A 19452-nucleotide genomic window follows, 5' to 3' on the forward strand; every position below is an offset into this window, starting at 1 on the left:
TCCGCCCACCTCTGCCTCCCAAAGTGCTGGGATTACAGGCGGGAGTCACCGCGCCCGGCCCTCCTTTCATTTTTTGAGACGGAGTTTCCCTGGTAGCCCAGGCTGGAGTGCAGTGGCGCAATCTCGGCTCACTGCAACTTCCACCCCCAGGACAACCTATTCTCCTACCTCATCCTTCCAAGTAGCTGGGATTACAGGCCTGTGCCACCATGCCTGGCTAATTTTTGTATTTTTAGTAGAGACGGGGTGTCACTATTTGCCCAGGCTGGTCTCAAACTCCGGACTTCAGGTGATCCACCAGTCTCAAGCTTCCCAAAGTGCTGGAATTACAGGTGTCAGCCACTGCGACTGGCTGCAAGTTTATTTCCTGAATAGACACTAAATATTAGCTAGAAACAGAGTCTGAGTCACTTTCATTTGAATATATATTTATTTAGAATGCACACTAACAGCATGACGATAAACTGTCATTCACAAATCTGTACCAAGAAGCACGCAATCTTTAAAATGTGTTGTTTTTCACAAGTAATTTAAGTATAGCATTATTATTATTTGGTACTTGAGTCAAAGACGACATTTAGACTCTTCAGCTTTGAAGCATTTAGTAACATCATTGTCTAGTCAGGCAGAGGAAAGAAATTCAAAAGCAGTTTCTTTTTCTTCTGTCAGTTCCTTTGCAGTAAGATCCATCTTCTCACGTGAGAAATCATTAATAGGGAGACCTTCAACAAACTTCCAGGTCTTATTCTGTTTGAAAATAATGCAAATAAGAGATTTAAACTGGAACTGATCTTTCAGTAAGCAACAACCTTGTTTGAACTTATATTTAGAGGTATATCTGTTTTAAAGTCTGATTCTAAAGTAAATCAAAATCCAGATTTTAATTAATAGAGAATTCTAATAAAAACTCAACACTTGAATTTTAAACCCCTTGAATCTAAAAAAAAAAATCTTCAAAAATGACTGACTTTAGCACAGTTATAATACAGAGCAACAACACTGAAAACCATTGCTTCATTTAGAAATATACTATTTGTAGGTCTCTAATACTAGAGGCATAATAACATAGTGTCTAGTGGGAAGAGCTGAATCTTCCTTTCCAGATTAATTTCAATCATAAAAACTTTTAATGACCTGAAGCTGAAATACATATAGTTTTAAAGCTGAGAAAAATGTCTATTTTAGTAAAGGAACAATTTTCTAGATTAAGTTATACCATTCTGTTTTCTTTTTTTGGGGGACAGGGTCCTGTTCTGTTGCCTGGTGGAGGGGTACTGTCACGGTTCACTGCAGGCTTGATCTCCTAAGCTGAAGTGATCCTCCTACCTCAGGCCCTCAAGAACCTGGGACCACAGGTGTGTGCCACCATGCCCGGCTAATGATTTTATTTTTGCAGAGATGGGGGTCTCACTATGTTGCCCCGGCTGGTCTTGAACTCCTGGGCTCAAGCAATCTTGCCACCTTGGCCTTCCAAAGTGTTGGGATTATAGGCGTGAGCCTCTGTGCCTGGCCAATAATACCATTCTTAAGAGAAACATATAACTACTTCCTCAAAGAAGGGAAATAGCTCCAAAATACCTTACCTTGATTACAACAGGGAATGAGTAGAGCAGATCATCAGGAACACCATAGGAGTTGCCATCAGAGATAACACCCATGGACACAAACTCTCCCTGAAAATAACAATGTTTCACATACTCATGATGATTAGTTTACACAACTGACACATGAACTAATAAAATTAAACCAGGTGACCCTTTCTTACTATGTTCATAACATCATTACTGTGTAAGGAACTATCATCAGCACCAGGTACTGGCGACAAGATAACCTTCATGGATATTATTTCATTCCATGCTTCCATATCATATGTGAAGCAGGCCAGGGAAACCTAATCCTCATTTTACAGATGAGGAAGCTGTGGCCTAGAAGAAAAAATTTCACCCCTACTAGGTATCAGGCATTGTGCTAGGTGTTTTCCATATGCAATCTCCTTTAACCCTCACAACCCTGTGTATAATAGTAATGTCATGTAAAAGATGACAAAACAGCTCAGAAAGGTCAAGGCTAACAAACTCCGAAGTTTACTTAGTTAATAGGCAGCTGAGCTGAGAAATGAACCTAACCTGACTGACTGCTAAGGCTATATTCTTTTTATATTATATCATCAGGCAACAAAAACAAAATAGAGTGACCTGTGCAAATCACTAAATTCTTACCTCTGGGGTTCCAAACCAGATGTCCCTGACGTGGTCACAGATGGCTTTTGCAGCAGACATGGCACTGGATAGTTTTCGAGCCTTGATGACAGCAGCACCACGCTGCTGCACAGTCTGGGAAGGGGGCAGGCGAAGGCAGCAGTATTACTTGGTCATGATAGCAAAGTTTTCATTATATCCAAGTCGACCTTGGGGTGAAAAGCTATGACCAGAGCTTAATGTGTCCCCTCCAAAATCATGCAACAACCCGATGTCAGCCTTACCAATCCTTCTGGAAAAAGGAAACTATATATCTCCATACAAAGTTTATCATAGGTCAGACAAAGACATGGATCTTGGTATAAATCTCAACTGCTGTGCTACAGATCACATCAGATCACACTGGATCATGACTGGCTTACTATGATCCCGAAAGTATGCAGTCATCAGAGCAACTGTGAAAGACCTGCCCTCCTTGAAGGTTTTCTGTCCTAAGAGTCTCTCAAGAGTTCTTTATGCTCAGTGTTAAGAAGGCTCACAGATTTTTCTTACCGTGACAAATTCTCCCTTGAGCCAGCTGTCATCTTTCAGAGCTTCATAAACACCAACTTCCTTTCCTTGCAATTTCACCTTGGCATGGTTGACATCTGGATACTGAGTCGAGGAATGGTTTCCCCAGATAATGACATTCTTTACATCATTAGCAGTCACACCAAGTTTAAGAGCAATCTAGTTAAATTGAAAACAAATACATTACTGAGACAAATGGTTTTTATTTCCAGTTGGGACCTATTTTGACAAATGCCCTTAAATAAAGATAAAAAGCTTCTGAAATTTCAAGAGAATTTACAAGAGTTATATTGACTTGTAAAAAATGTAAATTTATTGCTTGGCAATTTCCTACAACAGCTTAACAGTGGTAACAACTGCGGACTTGAAACCTTATGGAGTGGAATGTTTAAGGGTATGAAGGATCCCATAGTTTGTGGTTAACTTATTAGTACAGTAGGTGTATCAAACATAAAACATTAATCAAGTTACTATTATTTATTAATCAATTTACTATTTCTTGAATATGTAAATGTGATCTTTTGTTTCACTGTTAATGTTTACTTGGAGATGTCTTCTCAGTGCTTCTGAGTAATCAGGTATTTAGGCACTTTATATTTAGGTAAAATTTTTATTATATACCATATAGAAATTAATTTTCAAATAACCCTAAATATGAAATTTTAGAGTTGGATAGGACTCAAATTACCAAGATATGACTGTTCTCATTTTATATATCAGGAAACTGAAGGAAAGAGGTTTTATATGTGTGTGTGTGTGTGTACACACATATATACACACTAAAATTATAACATATGTAACAATCTCTAGCTATAACTCCAGAAAGCACTTTAGGGTCCTGCAATGCCTTGCAATCACATGTAGTATAGTAGCCACAAAAAAGGTTAGAAAGTTATGTCTTGGGCTGGGCATGGTGGCTCATGCCTGTAATCCCAGCACTTCGGGAGGCCAAGGCGGGCAGATCACCTGAGGTTGGCAGTTCGAGACCAGCCTGACCAACATGGAGAAACCCTGTCTCTACTAAAAATACAAAGTTAGCCGGGCTTGGTGGCACATGTCTGTAATTCCAGCTACCCGGGAGGCTGAGGCAGGGGAATTGCTTGAACCTGGGAGGCGGAGGTTGCGGTGAGCCAAGATTGCACCACTGCACTCCAGCATGGGCGACACAGCGAGACTCTGTCCCAAAAAAAAAAAAAAAAAAAAAAAGAAAAAAAAGAAATGTCTTGGTAGATTTAAATAAAATCAGCCTGCTTGTTATTTGTCTGATAAATTTATGTGCAGAAAATAAATTATGATCAGGTATATATATAATTTGTTTCTAACTAGACAACAGAATTTATGATGAACCAGAAGGGAATGTGGAAAAATATTTTAAGAAGCTGATCTGTTTTGGTGACATTGTGGGCAATTCTTCCTTCCTCTGTGTCCCAAAACGAATGGGAGAGAAAATTAGTTGTGCCAGAGTCTGTAGCTTTAGCACACATAAATAAAGCATTTGAGTATTTACCATGTAAGAAAAGGAATACACTTAGATATTTTAAGGAAAATTTTAAAACAAAGGTAATAACAGCTCCAAACTGAAACAACTCAAATGTCCTTCAAGAATGGTTAAATACACCAGGCGCGGTGGCTCACACCTATAATCCTTGCACTTTGGGAGGCCGAGGTGGGAGGATCACGAGGTCGAGATCGAGACCATCATGGCCAACATGGTGAAGCCCCGTCTCTACTAAAAATACAAAAATTAGCTGGGTGTGGCGGCGTGTGCCTGTAATCCCAGCTACTCAGGAGGCTGAGGCAGGAGAATCTCTTGAACCTGGGCGGCGGAGGTTGCAGTGAGCCGAGATCGTGCCATTGCACTCCAGCCTAGGCGACAGGGCGAGACTCTGTCTCAAAAAAAGAAAAAAAAAAAAAAAAAGAATGGTTAAATAAACTGTATTATGTTTTACATATGCAATGGAATACATAAAAGGGGTAAGTAGAAAAACAACAAAAAGAAACAACCAACAACCTGGATGGATCTTAAAGGCATTAAACTGAGTGAAAAAGAGCCAGTCTCAAAAGGTTCCTTACTGCATGATTCCACTTTTGTAAATTCTCAAAATGACAAAATTATAGAGGTGGAGTGCAGATAAATGATGTCAGGGACAGAGGGAGGTGTGACCATAAGGGAGAGTATGAAGGAGTTCTTTTGTGAGTGATGAAGAAATTCTGTACCTTGACTATGGGGGCAGTTATAGGAATCTATACTTGTAATTAAATGTCATAGAATCATTCAAAACGACACGGAAAAAAAATAAGTGAATATAAAACTGGTGAAACTTCAGTAAGTCTAGTTAATAGTATTGTGTAGTTCATCAACTTCCTGGTTTTGATAATACTTTGTAGTTATGTAAGATACCATCAATGGGTGATGGGTACATGGGACTTCTCTGTACTATTTTTTTGTGACTTCTGAGTCTAAAATTATTTCAAAATAAAAAGTAAAAAAAAAAACCCAACCAACCAACCGAAAAGGATAAAGATGAAAAAAAAAGGCCATTACCTAAAATGTCTGCAATGACTCGACTGGTCTTCATACTAATTTATTCAGTTAAGTAAGAAGTAAACTGTCTTTACTTTCACTCTCACTCTTAAACTAGCTGAGACTGCTTTCTTAAATCCTAAAATAGTTAAAAGTTTACTTAAAAATTTCTGTTTGTGATATTGTAAATCACTTTTGACTGACCTAATCCCTGCAAGTCTTGTAAGTATTAGGACTATTATCTACAATATTTGCATTAGTCTCCACAAATTAGTTGACAGTTGGGTTTCTGGGGTACCCAGCTATTAATCTGCTTAGACTGTGGGGTAGCGTAGAGTGGCACGCTGTTCAATGAGTACCATTTTTTACGTGTGCCATGACCGGAAAGAACTGGGGAAGAAACTGCTCTTATATTTATACTTAAATTTAGCTGGTATGGTATATAGAAAAAGATAAATTTATACCTTGAAGAATTAACTCAAGATATATATTCCAGGAAGTTAGAGCCTATAACTTCCCTGAACGTCCACTTCAATGCTCCCAAGTACAGTGAAGACAAAATGCCTCTAGGCCTCTCCGCCCTCAGTCCTCCTTGGCTCCCATGCCTTCCTTTGTTCTTGTTGCCCTCCTCCTCTTGCTCCTTCTATCTCTTGAGCTAATCCAGTTCTGTCTGGACAGCAAAGGCCAGGTACTTTGCACCCAGCAGATAATAATTTCTTAATATGATTCATGTCACAATTAATCTAAATTAATACATACCCAGGATAACAGCTCTTTGCTCCCTTAGACACTCATGTCTGTCACATAGGTCTGTTAAAAGTTTTTGATTAATTCTCCAGCCCTAGTAATTTTCTTACCAGCTAACTGGTATCATTGTCAAATTACCTTATCTGGTATCACCGTCAAATTACCTTATCAGCAGACATAAATACAGCACTGGTTTGCAAATACATAGGGAAGTTCTGCAGGTGTTAAACAGTCCCTAAGTAGCTAAGGCCTCTGAATTCCAAGACAAAAATATCTAGCAACCATTCCTGTAAGAAAAACTTATCTTTGGGTTTGTTATTTTTCTCACTGGATAAACAACTTCTTTTAGAGGAAGAAAGTGCTTCTTCAATGACTCCCTAAAAGCTCTCGCTATGCCAGATTGACATGCTGAAACAGTGCCTAGCCAAGGTCCCAGGAGTAACAAAGAACATGTCCCCAAGTGAAGGTTAAAGTCTGAGGAGATAGCACTTTCTTTCCTCTTTGCTCATTCAGACTTTAGCCCTGCAGTGAGAACTGTTTCAGGCACTAGGACAAAGTATCTCTTTGTAGTACCTTTGGAAGCAGAATTTTCCAATGCCTGTCTCCACCAAAGCCTCAGGTGAAACAACAAAAAGTGGTTGTTAGTGTCATTGTTGTAGGAACTAAATAAGTCACTTTCTGGCAATCCAGAGTTTACAACTCTAACACGTATAATATCTCTTCCTTTACAACTGTCCCACAGGACTCAAACTGCCTGCCATTCAAACAAACTCCTATTCGTTCTCAGCTACCACCAGACCCAGCTCACAGCCTATAGCCTCTCAGGGAATATTTGCACTTTAAGCTAAAAATTTAAGGGTTGTTATCCAACAACCCTCTAAATTAGGAATGTTTAGGCTGTATGCTTCTTAGAAAGAAGAAATCAACTAATAATAGCAACCAACCTTTCTTGTATTTACTATGTGCAGGTACCATGCTAAGGGCTTAAAATAGATCTTATTTAATCCTCATAAGAACTCTCTGAGGTAGATGTAATTATTACATTTTAACATTGAATATACTTTCTCAAAATCACAGAGCTAGTAAGTGGACTAAGGTTAGTTGATACCATTAGGTAAGAACATACATAAGGGTTTGGAGTCAGACAAATCAAGGTGGCTCCGTAATTTATGAGCTGTATGACTCTGAGCAGGTTCTCTGACTTCCCTGGGCCTCTGTTTTCTTACCTAATGCAGGGATAATATGAGATACCCATATGGTTACTATAAAAATTAAATGGAAAATTACATGTAGAGCATTCAATTTACAGTAGATGCTTAACAAATGTATATTCTTTTCTCTTTCACTAGGTATTCCAGAGCTGAAGATTATTAATTCTCAGGTTAGGGCAGTAGTGCTTCAGCTTAGACCTCACAGCATCTTCTGGTTAACAACAAATTTTTTTTTTTGAAACTAAAGTTATCTTCTCTAGAAGAAAAAGCACTGAACTCATAGACCTATCTAGCAGTGATGACCTACAGACAAGAAGGGATGGCCAGAAAAGCATTAAGGCAAAGGAAAGAGGTTCTGTCCAAGAACGGGCACCAGGACCAGTTAGATCTGAAAAAGCCTAGGAAACTAGCTCAGATCAGTTGCCTGGCTTCTAATTTTTTGAAAAGCTATTGTTAATTCCCTGGTCACTGGCTCCTTGGCATACTTATCTATGGCTCTAAGAGTAAAGAAAATTAGCAACAGACTTTAGCTCCTAAGTAGTGAAAGTAGGAAATTTTACAGATACACATAGAATATTAAAAAGACATAAAACTGAAAATTAAATATAAAATTAAAAATTAAAATCTGAATTTGATTGCTTAGCTGCAGCTAAAATAGAAGCAGAACGACACAATCACACAAAGCTCAAGTCTTTGTTTATATGAGATTATATGTATCTGAAAAAATTAAACTAAATTATGTACCATCATGTATAACTAATTTTTAACCACTGTAACAAGAGAACATTAGTAACTGCATTTCATTATAGTTAGCAATTGAAATATAGTTAAAGACAAAATCAAGTAGGAAGTCCAGCCTCTGGTCCTTTAAGAGAATACATTTAAAGACTCCCTAACAAATTAATAATAATTTACTTTTAATTTAATAAAAGTAATAGGTTCCTACTAAACAAAAACAAGAAAAAAGCACAAACTCAGATTCAGTTATTTTAAAAGTGAGAGAAAAATGTTTTAAAGTTGAACAATCACAAGATTTAAAAGACATTTTTCTTACTTGCGCTTTAGCTCGGTTGTGATCCAAACGAGTCAAGCAACTGAAGTTCTCCTTGGGGATGGATGGAGCCGACTTGGAGGCAGTCAGGCAGTTGGTATTGGCTGGATTACCCACAACAATAACCTAGGAGGAATGGAAGGCACTGAAGAGTTACAGACTATATAGTTACTAATCTATGTTAAAATTTAACTGAAAATGTCTAACAGGTAGGCTTTGTACAGGGGAGGCTTGGGAAACACCAAATACAATATAGCATAGGAAAATGCATTTTAAGTTATAAAAATCTTTAATAAAATGGTAATAAAAAATTTTGAAATAATATCAGATTTATAGAAAAGTTACAACCATATTACAGAAACTGACTCCCATATATCTTTTTTTTTTTTTGGTACCTCTTTTGACAAGCTGTAGACAAGATACTTCATTATCTCTAAGTAGTGCAGTGCTGGCAAATATTTCTCACAAACAAGGACGCTTTGCAGAGGTGGAATTACTGTGCAAGGAGTACTTTACCTCCAAATAGCCTGCAATTTAGCAGTCTGAACAACCTTCTAATCTTTTACTGGCACCTGTGGATTTCTATTCAACTCATTTATATTATTTTCTGTGATGACAGAAAATAAGTTAACTATTTAAAATGAAGTCCACAGAAAGCAAAAAATGCAGACATCTATGAAATGTTATTGATAGAACATTATAATGGGCAACTTAAAAAATCTTATAAAATTTTCTTTCACCTTTTTTTGAAAGATAGGAAAGTATATGGAAATCAGTTAAACCTTTAACCGGCAAGCCTATTTGCTGGGTGACAATTAAGTTCTAGTTAATTCATAGTTCACTAATAAAAGAAGGTTTGGCTGGGCGTGGTGGCTCACACCTGTAATCCCAGCACTTTGGGAGGCCAAGACGGGTGGATCACCTGAGGTCAGGAGTTCGAGACCAGCCTGGCCAACATGGTGAAACCCCGTCTCTACTAAAAATACAAAAATTAGCTGGGTGTGGTGGCGCACAACTGTAGTCCCAGCTACTCACGAGGCTGAGACAGGAGAATCGCTTGAACTCGGGAGGCAGAGGTTGCAGTGAGCCAAGATTGCACCACTGCACTCCAGCCTGGGTGACAGAGCAAGACTCCATCTCAAAACAATTGAAAAAAAAAATAAAAAATAAGAAAGGCTTACTGTAATATTAAGACATATTAGAATCTAAAGTAAATAGTTCGAACACAAAGAGAGAACTATAAGTCATACTGACTCAATTCTTCAAGAGACAAGCATATTAAAATTCCTCTGCATTAAGAAAATCTGAGCATTCAGAAACCACTATCTTCTACTCCTGAGAATAAACTTACCTTACAGCTAGCTATCTCCTTTCACAATCACACACAAATTTAAATGTCTAAATAAATATTCCCATGCAGCAAAAATGCACCAGAAGGTCCTGTGCCTTCTCTATAGGTTTAAGAACTAATACTAAATTTTCACGTTATACTAATAGGAAAAATATTTTTAACCACTCTGAATATAGATTTCTACACTGTAAGAAAAAACCCAGAAAGGGAGAGCTTATCAAGCAAAACTCTATAGCCGTATTTACTGATGTGTACAGAACTAGAAAAAAGGCCAAATAATTCTGGTTTTGCTTAAATGCTAAAAGCGTAAGTTTCAAATGCTAATGATGAAAAATCCCATAAAATACAGTGTTGGTCACCTTAACTGACTTCTTGGCGTATTTATCTAAGGCTGCACCCTGGGATTTGAAGATTTTCACATTTGCTTTCAGTAAATCTTTTCTCTCCATGCCTTCCCTTCTTGGCATGGAGCCCACAAGAATGGCCACATCCAGGTCTTTGAAGGCAATCTCTTCTTTATCTGTTGCGATGACATCTGTGGACATGGCAATAAATATGCAGAGCTACTTAAACATAAAAGTTTGAAGTTTTCTTTTTCATATTGAATCCACCCATTAATTCTTTCACTTGTTGCAAGTGTTTACATATCACACTGATATACATTTCAGGAGCCTAAGAAAGATAATATATTAATTTAACAATCATAACATCAGAAATGTCAATAGATTTATTTTGCTTTTCCTATTTCAATAATTATCTTAAATGTCAAAACTCCATAGCTTTTATCTTTTATAATCATATATGATGCAAGGTATAATGATGACTTTTGAAGCAACACTTGTTATTCACACTAATTACCACACAACACAAAAGAGCAACTAATTCACCTAACCTTTAAATTACAATTACTTTAAGGTCTAAGACACCAATCACAAATTTAAAAATAATAAATGTTTATTGAGGAGTTTTGTGCCAGGGATAATGCTAAGAGATTTATATTATTATCAAATTTAATCTTAACATTTTATAGATGGAGACACTTAGGTTTAAAGAGATTAACTCGCCACCATCAAAAGATAATGGAGCTGTAATTCCAGCTTAGGTTGGTCCAGAGTTCAACCACTATGCTCCAGTGCTAGTACAATAAGCAAACATCACTTGCTTTTTGACTAAAGAACATAAGTCATCGCACTTCTTTGTTGATTGTATTAAAAAAGCTATGACCAACATTCAGCATTTTCACTGGAAAATTGGCTAGTTGCATCATAGTCAAGGCTGCCATAAGTCTGAAAATGGGCATAGACAGGAACACCAGTTCGAGAAAAAAAAAAATTATCTTCCTCTTTCCCAGTCACATGTCCTTATTTGCTGAACTTTCCCTTCCCTGTCATATTCACATCTGGCAGAGGATGTGAATACCAACTGCAATCTGGGCCCTTTAGAGAAAAAGCACAGGGAACTCAGCAGAGAAAGGAATACAAATGGGAAAAAGCAGCAAAGCTGATTTGGAAAGAGCTGTGGGTGAGAAAACGGAACCAACAGAATAGTGTGGGCAGTCATGTATTCTTCTGCAGAACTTTGCAACCAAAAGACTTAGATGGCAGAGTATCCCTTCTAGCAAATGTTTATTCAAAGATGAAGAACTTTAAGGAAAGTTTTTCTTGGAAGGTATATATTATTTTGCTTTGTGCAAAACTTCTAGGAGAGTATCATTAATTAATCCTTACCAAAAGAAAGACTATGATGAAGATACAGCTGAAGAAAAATATTCAAAAAAATTTAGAATATTTTAATAAACTTTTCAATCAAATTTAAGGCTTCCTTATTATATCTGTGTTATAGTTCAATGATTTGCAAAGGCCCTTAGCTGAGCTCTTCTGGGTTTTTTCAAACTATAGAGCATATGGTAAGGACAATTTACACTATGTCTCAACCTGATGATTGGTAGATGGGATGGGGACCATATAAGAGGAACCAACCAACTTCCAGAGCAATGTATAGATATGAAGGACATCCTTCAAAACAGAAAGTTTTCCATGACAGGATGCTACTATTACCATTTAAGCAGACTCCATAACAACACAATGTAGACAATTCCTACGTTGTCTATAATGTGTGTGTGTAGACAATTTCAGGTGTATAACCCTTGTGCAATATTACACTTAACTGGTATAATAAATTATATACACACACACATTGGGGAAAAAAGGATAGTCCTTTACCTGACATTGATTGTTTCTCATTTTTTACCCTTATTTATCCTTGGTATACATAAGTAGTTAATAAGTAGTGGTAGTTCAAAATAAAAAGTCCTCTTATGAAATAATTTCTAATTGAGAGCCTTTAACAAAAACCTAAAACCTGTATTTTGTAAGAAATCAAATATCATAAAACCCCTTCTCTACTCCCCAACCCACCTTTCAGGAGGGGAAGGGCACAGTCTTGCAGTTCCATTAGGACACCGTCCAGGACACCCATCATGGGGGTGATATCCAACAGCACAAGAATTATAGGCTACCAAATAGCAAGGACAGCATCTGTTAGTGCAGGCTATTTCATTTAGACACAAGAAAGTCTTTTCACATAGTTTTTATTTGGTATGTAAATGCATGTAATTCCCATTAATTAGTCATGATAATTATTTTAGGAAGTCAGGTATCTAGCACTATGCCACTTTCAGAAAGAAGGATGCTATAAAACCAGCATTGGTTTGCTAACAGACACAGTGAGAGGAATCACCACTACTCAATTTTAACAGTACATGAAAAAAACATTAAACTGAGTGACATGCCATAGCTTGCTCTTATTGTTAACAGCTGTATGTTTGATTTCAGTTCATGGAAAGCTAAGTACAGTATCTGACATGAAAGAATAATTCAGTATCCATGGGTCAAGAAACTGAATAAATGAATACCTTAGAAAAGGATTTTAGTGTATATTAATCAGGCTTGCTGGAAGTCGGAGTGCCTGCTTCAGCTGGGAAGCAGATTTCCTTACTCTTTTGGTTCCGAAGGCCATTTATGAACAAGGGAGTGCTTACTGAGTAACTCTCTCTCACATGACTGTAAGTTACTGTCATTAGTGATATCTCCCATTGACTGACACCTGCTGGTTGCACCAAGTCAACTAAGTACAATATATGGAAGAGTTCTCATTTGCAAAGTGTTTTCAGTGCCTGGAGGCACACATATAAATACCTTAGTAGCTCCCATTTATAGCAATGTGCCTATTACATTTACTGGGATTACACATTCCTTCACTGTTTTACAATTTGTGTACAACTAAATACAGAATTTATTAACCATATTCTTACTCTAATAACTTAAGATTTATAGACACCTGTTCCTACCTGATCTTTACCAAAGACAGATCCATTTCCAATACTGTACAGCAGTGAATATGCAATTTGACCAGCTGCTCCAGTCACAAGGACTCTGATTGGTTCAGACTGTAATGAAAAAGACCCATTAACATCTTTCAGTACTACTGTACCTTAAAAATATCCAGGATTTTAATCTATAGTAAGAAATCCACATACTTTAAAAGTGAATGTAAAATTTTAAAGTCCTTTTGCATCTGGCTCAGTAGAAAATGAATGTGCTGCATATTTACATGGTGTTATTTAACTCTCACCATGTAGGGAGCTAAAAGTGTTATCCTGGATTTACTTACATAATCTTATCTACCTTTTTTGGGATATTTTACCACTAAAATAGGCTCAACAATGTTGATGTGTTCAGTATGTGGTGATCCAAACCCTGGCAGCCACTAGAGCCACACAGATCCTTATTATGCAAAGCCCCCACTCCCATCTGCTCAATAGAATCTTCATACCAAAAAGAAGAGTAAAAGAGGCTAAAACTTTCCATTTACATTGAGCCAAAACATTTAAATAAGACCATTAATCATGCTTCAACTTTATTGTCTGGAGGAGGAAAAACAAGATTTTTTATTTCGCGAGAAACAACAGCAACACGTAGTGACAGAGAGCTGACAACCTGATTCCAAGGGAAAATTATTTTTAAAAGCAAGGAGGGAAGACATACAAAGAGAGATATCAACAGTTCCTGAACAAAATACAGACACAGAAACAAAGATAACTGATATTCAAAGTGATGACTCTGAGTAAAAAAAGACTAAGCTGACAGAATTTTAAAAAATAGAAATATTTCTATTAAAAAGAACAAAACAATAATGTTTAGAAACGTAATGAGTAGGTTTAGTTAGACAGAAAAGGTGAACCATTCCTTTCCCCAATAATGCTGGGTAAATGTACTTCCACTGTCACCTTTACCCCTACCTGCATGGAGAAATGGTCCACTGATGTGACTAAGCCTAGAAGTGTTTGGTTTCTTTTTATTTAAAGTTCCTTCTTCCAGATGAGAGTCATGTCTCTGAGATGAAACAAGGATGGATAGCCTTGAAGGCTTCTTTTAAGCTTCTGACTCTAAGCTCTGAAAGTCAGCAGCACTCAGCAATTTGGTACCGACTCACAGAAGTCAAAGAAAAAAAAAATTTCAAAAAAGAAGTGTCAGGCCAGGGATGGTGGCTCATGCCTGTAATCCCAGGACTTTGGGAGGCCGAGGCAGGCGGATCACCTGAGGTTGGGAGTTTGAGACCAGCCTGACCAACATGGAGAAACCCTGTCTATACTAAAAATACAAAATTAGCTGGGTGTGGTGGCAGGCGCTGCCCAGCTATTTGGAAGGCTGAGGCAGGTGAATCGCTTGAACCCGGGAGGCAGAGGTTGAGTGAGCGGAGATCGTGCCATTGCATTCCAGCCTGGACAACAAGAGCGAAACTCCTTCTCAAAAAAAAAAAAAAAAAAAAAAAAAGTGTCAACTGGTGTAGAGAAATGAATTTGATCATAGCCAACTATATACTACACAATATTTGTTTTTTAATTTATTACTATTTATAGAAAAATCTTTAATGGCCTACAAATGTTTTTCATTCTGTCATTTTCCCTTCTTTCCTTAAAGTAGAGTAGGTGAGGAAAAGGGAATACAGGAAGACATTATTACTCCATTTCGCTTTAGAATACGAGATCCTTAAGGACAGGGACTTTGTCTATTTTATTTACTCCTGTATCTCAATTGCCTAGAACAACGCCTGTCCCGTAGCTGGAACTCCGATATTTGCTTGAAGGAATAGCTTGGTCCTGTAAAACTACCAAAAAGATGGAAATGTATAAGAACTGTTTGAAAACATATGTAATGTGCTTTAAAAATTTTTAAAGATATTTTATTTATTTAAGCTATTTCAGGCTGAGTGCAGTGGCTCACACCTACGATCCCAGCACATTGCGCAGGGGGCCGAGGCGGGTGGATCACTTGAGCCCAGGAGTTCGAGACCAGCCTGGGCAACACAGTGAAACCCTGTCTCTTAAAAAAACAATTTAGCTGGGTGTGGTGGCAGACACTGTAGTTCCAGCCACTCAGGAGGCTGAGGTAGGAGAATCACTTGAGCCTTGGAAGTTAAGGCTACAGTGAGCCATTACTGTGTCAGTGCACTTCAGCCTTGGTGACAGAGTGAGATCCTGTCTCAAACAAAAACTTATTCATATATACTATGAAAACAAAAGGTATTTTATTCATATATATTATGTATTGAGAAAACTGGAAACTTAGTGACCACAATAGTTCCAACTATAGTTAACAAAATTGTCATTAGTACTAATGATATTACCTTATAAATCCACTGATGAACTGTTTTCTCATTTAATTCATTCATTAAACAAAACATCATTAAGTTCCTATCATGTACTTGGTACTATTTTAGGCCGGGGAATCTACTGGTGAATCACGTGAAGGAAACAAAAGGATACACCAATTTTCTAAAACAGGGGGCTAGAGAAGCAGTAGAGAGTAGTAATTAAAGAGATGGACTCTGGAGCCAGACTTTCTGGGTTCAAGTCCTGGCTCCACAACTCATTAACTGCATGCTCTAGGACAAGTTACTTAACCTTTCTGTATTATTTCCCCATAGTAAAATGGAGATGATAATAGCAATTACCTAACAGAGTAGTTTTAAGGATTAAAAGAGTTAACACACAAAGCACTAAGAACAGTACGTAGTGAGTATTTATAATTATCATCACAGAATTTTCCTCTAAAGACTTTAATAGCCTGTGGTTTTCTATTTACATTTCTGTTGCTCTGTATTAGGCCATGAAGCGCCCTTGAGAACAGTCTGTCTTTGATATGGATTTGCATTTCCATATAGTGATCAAAAAGTATTTGTTGAATGAAGGAAGGTTAGGGTATAAAGTATGAACAGATACTACTTCAATGAACAGCAAACTAGGATAAGAAAAGGGGGGGCTGGAGAGAATGAAGATCACTATCTATAAAGTTTAACTTCCCATAAGGTCACCTATATGGTTAGAATAATGCAGTCAATTTTAGTAGCTACTTAAAAACATGTTCACAGTATCACAGTCCTTAGTGAAGGGGTTGTGGCCACCTAATGAACAGTTAATTCCACCTCAGCAGTTTTCTTCTGTGTCTTTGGGGAAATTACTTTCCCAGGTAGGTAATTCCATCTTATTAACGGTAGTATGAGGCTTAGTTAGTGTTTGAATGTCTGAAGATGAAACAGAGAAAGAAAAGTCCATGTATGGTTCTTTCTGCTCTTCTGCAACATTGCAGTTGAAAAGCAGGAGGGTGGGAGAGTCCTGCTGACTTTCACAATGTTATAGTGTGAACATAGGTTACTATTCTTTGCTCAGATATCTGGGCAGTCTGCCAAGATCCAAAGAAGGAATGTCTTTGCTCTTAGCAGGGCACCAATGACTTTCCTGCAGATGCAGGCTCTGTGCTAACTTCTCAGCTATAAAGACTGAATTTAAGTGTCTCTGTTATTCCACAGACAGATCCACATATTCCTTTTTCACTTTCAAATTTATATATATTTCTAAATTACATGTATTTCTAGAACACAAAAACCTAAGCAGTACCATTTAGATTCCTTCATACAGTTTATTTTGCTGTCACTCCCTATAGACAACAAGCAAAGAATCCTCCGCTTTGAATGAGCTTACAAAAGAAGGCTCTTTTCTAACTCTGTCCATTCACACACCCTCCTGAGGGGGCAGGGAAATTGAGTCATGTGTGAGTTTGCTGTCAGTTCCAGCAAACTGCCAGATAAATTCTTCCTCATGTTCTGTCTCTGTATTATCTGGCACCCCAGTGACCTTCCAGCGGTGGGGCCTTGCTAGGGAAACTAGCTAAGAATCCGGGGCCCAAAATCTCTCTGTGACCTTGGGAAAATTATCTTGACCTCACCAGACTACATTATAAGAGTAGATAATATAATCTCCAAATTCCCTTTTAATTCTGGAATTCCAGTATTTTGAATTGCAAGGAATAAAGCTATCAAGTAATCTATATGCTGATAACATATTTGAGTTTGTATATGCAGTATGAACTGGTAACTTCATCCAGAATCTCAGCTAGTAAAAGTAAGTTTTCAGGGAGTTGAGTACACTGTCTCTCCCCCGCTGCGAGACCTCACTGCGGTGGTCCCTATAAAAATAAAAATTCAGAAAGACTTGGTAAGTGTAAGACACAATATAGAAAAATGGCAAGAGTGTGAGACCCTTGGGGCAAATCACATTCTCTTTGGGTCTCGATAAGCTCAATTTTAAGATCTGAAGTGGGTAGATTCGTCAGGATGACCTTTAAAAGATCCCATTCAGTTCTAAAAGCAAAAAGTCGAAGGTTCTCAGATAATAAGTACCTCTGCTTTCTAGCTAAGGTTATTAGGACAGAAACTACTGAAACCATAATTTAAATGACTAATTATGTGACAAAACATTTAGGAAACCTAGGTTTAACACCTACTGGAAATTAGTAGCTGTCTCCACTGGCCCCGTTAGACAGGCAGAGAGAGTAATGCCCTTGCCTTGAAAACGTGTCTTTTCAGGTTCTGGGAAATTTCCAATTCATTCAAACATTTCTCCACATTCTCCAGCCATTTTAGTATTTTGCAGATAAAATAGGAAAAACAGTCGCAACTATAAATACAAGCCATTGTATTGATAGTATGAAGCAATTTCTCTGAGTTTGATGACAAATGTCACCTTCAAGCAGTACGCAGATTATTCCTACGCCAGAGTTCCTTCACCAACCCTCCCCCTCCCCCTCTCTTTCAGCAGAGACAAGCGATGGAGATATAGATTACCCAGGTCTTCCATGACAAAATGGTTACTCTGTTAACATTTAAGAGAGGTGCTTCTGGAATTCACAACATACAGTTCAATAAAGAATATCTGCAGTAGTTATTTGGTTAGTGATGCTGTCACTTCAATATGTCCTGGCATTACAAAAAAGGTCAATGAACGGGTTCCAAATAACATTTTGAGAAATTAGATATGGCGGAAACACGTCTCCTGCAAACGCAGATTGTAATCTGGAGCACCTGGTAAATACTACCTTTCCAGCTTTTTGCTTTCAAGGGCCCTATGACAAAAGCAGTTATAAACACTGTGGGCAAATGAAGAGAAAAAGGGGTTAGGACCCAACCTTTCCCTCCCATCGCAAACCTTATCGTCCTTACCAAACACCGTAACGTCCTTTGGAAAATAGCTGCAGCGTCGGATTTTGTCCTCCCGCCATGCAGCAGGATTAAGATCGCGCCTCTCCCAGGACAACTACTTCTCCAGAGTCCTCCTAAGAGCGCCCCATGCCCCGCAAGGTGGAAATCAATCCCTTCCCATTACTGGGTCACTGCGACAATCCCCAGAAGATGAGTCCGAGCTTGCCAAAGGGCGCGAAGGACAGTGCCTTGCACAGCTGCCTCCCAAAAGTCCCTAAAGTGCAAGAAACCCCACACAAGGGCGCGAGGGCCAGAGGTGGGCAGGAACCCGGGGCCCACACTCACCATGATTGAAAACTGCGAGGACAATTTCAACAACTGCAAAATGAGCCTCAGAGAGTCAGGTCACCTCTACCGCGGAACTGACTCGGAGAGGGCGAGCGGTGTTAGCGAAAAAGGCTCCGCTCCCGACGCGGCGCTCTCTGGGAACTGTAGTTTACGCTGCCCTGGTTCTGGCGCAATCTCCAAAGCGTTTCCTTCAAGTGTTGAACTACACTTCCCGATACCAGAGGTTTTTTTCAAGCTCTTCTCACTGCGCTCTGTGCCGATTGCAAAGTAGTCCCTGAGGATGAGCCGCTGTGATTGGAGGACGACGACAAGCTGATGGTTTGGGCTCAGGAGGAAAGGACCTGCCCGATGGCGCCCGGCAATTGGCGGGAGAGATAGCTTGTGTAACTCTAGGGAGGGGAGAATGACCCCTTAGCGACATCACCCCCACGCGCGTGACTGAGACCGCATCCTCCCGTGAGGGTAAACGCGGGAGGTAAAGAGACCTTCCGCTGCGTAAAGCTGGATCGACCCGGAAACAAAATCTTTTAAAAAAACGATTGACACTCGGAGGGGCGGGGGAATTGATAAGTTGGGACGACCGGACAGCTTCTCAGGTTGCTAAGCGACGAGGCGGGAGCGCACGCACACCCTGGCTGCTTTGTGGCACCTGAGGAAACTGTGGCGGCGGCGTCGTCGTCCTGGAGACCCAGGAGACCAAGCGAGCGTGTCGCTCCCTTTCCGGTCCAAGGACCTAGTCCAGGAACCTTCTGCCTGGGGTAGTGTCTGGTGATGAGGCGAGAGTTTTGCCGGGACGCCTACTCCAAAGCGGCCGGGAGTCGCGCTTCTTCCCCACTCCCGAGACTGGTGAGCCCTGGCCCGAGGGCAAGGGGTTTTCTTTTAACCTTAGAGTCCGGAATGCGGTGGTGCGCCGT

The 19452-nt window shown here is 39.0% G+C and overlaps 2 protein-coding genes across 9 annotated transcripts in view; one reads left to right on the forward strand and one right to left on the reverse strand.

The window, feature by feature from the left end:
- Positions 1 to 411: 411 nt before the first annotated feature.
- On the reverse strand, positions 412 to 18820 carry MDH1 (malate dehydrogenase 1). Of its 2 annotated transcripts, none has more exons than XM_054475139.2 (9): positions 18536 to 18820; positions 13002 to 13100; positions 12070 to 12166; positions 10012 to 10187; positions 8305 to 8427; positions 2751 to 2927; positions 2220 to 2333; positions 1584 to 1673; positions 412 to 747 (listed from the first exon to the last, which is right to left on the reverse strand). In XM_054475139.2, the coding sequence occupies exons 1-9, from the start codon at positions 18536 to 18538 to the stop codon at positions 622 to 624; spliced, it is 1005 nt and encodes a 334-aa protein (XP_054331114.1). In that variant the 5' UTR covers positions 18539 to 18820; the 3' UTR covers positions 412 to 621. The 2 variants fall into 2 exon arrangements, with proteins under 2 accessions (XP_054331114.1, XP_054331116.1); XM_054475141.2 differs by lacking the exon at positions 18536 to 18820 and adding an exon at positions 18212 to 18230.
- Positions 18794 to 19452, forward strand: part of WDPCP (WD repeat containing planar cell polarity effector) — a 464584-nt gene continuing 463925 nt past the window's right edge. For 4 of the 7 annotated variants that reach the window (XM_063648674.1, XM_063648677.1, XM_063648678.1 and 1 more), the window contains exon 1: positions 18975 to 19384. In XM_063648674.1, the coding sequence (XP_063504744.1) occupies positions 19310 to 19384 (75 nt within the window). In that variant the 5' untranslated portion in view covers positions 18975 to 19309. Of the gene's footprint in view, positions 19385 to 19452 lie in introns of all 7 variants that reach the window. The other 3 variants (XM_063648672.1, XM_063648673.1, XM_054475134.2) reach the window with 2 other exon arrangements.

The sequence above is a fragment of the Pongo pygmaeus genome, chromosome 12 (genome assembly GCF_028885625.2).
Source record: "Pongo pygmaeus isolate AG05252 chromosome 12, NHGRI_mPonPyg2-v2.0_pri, whole genome shotgun sequence".
In the NCBI taxonomy this organism is placed as follows: Eukaryota; Metazoa; Chordata; class Mammalia; order Primates; family Hominidae; genus Pongo; species Pongo pygmaeus.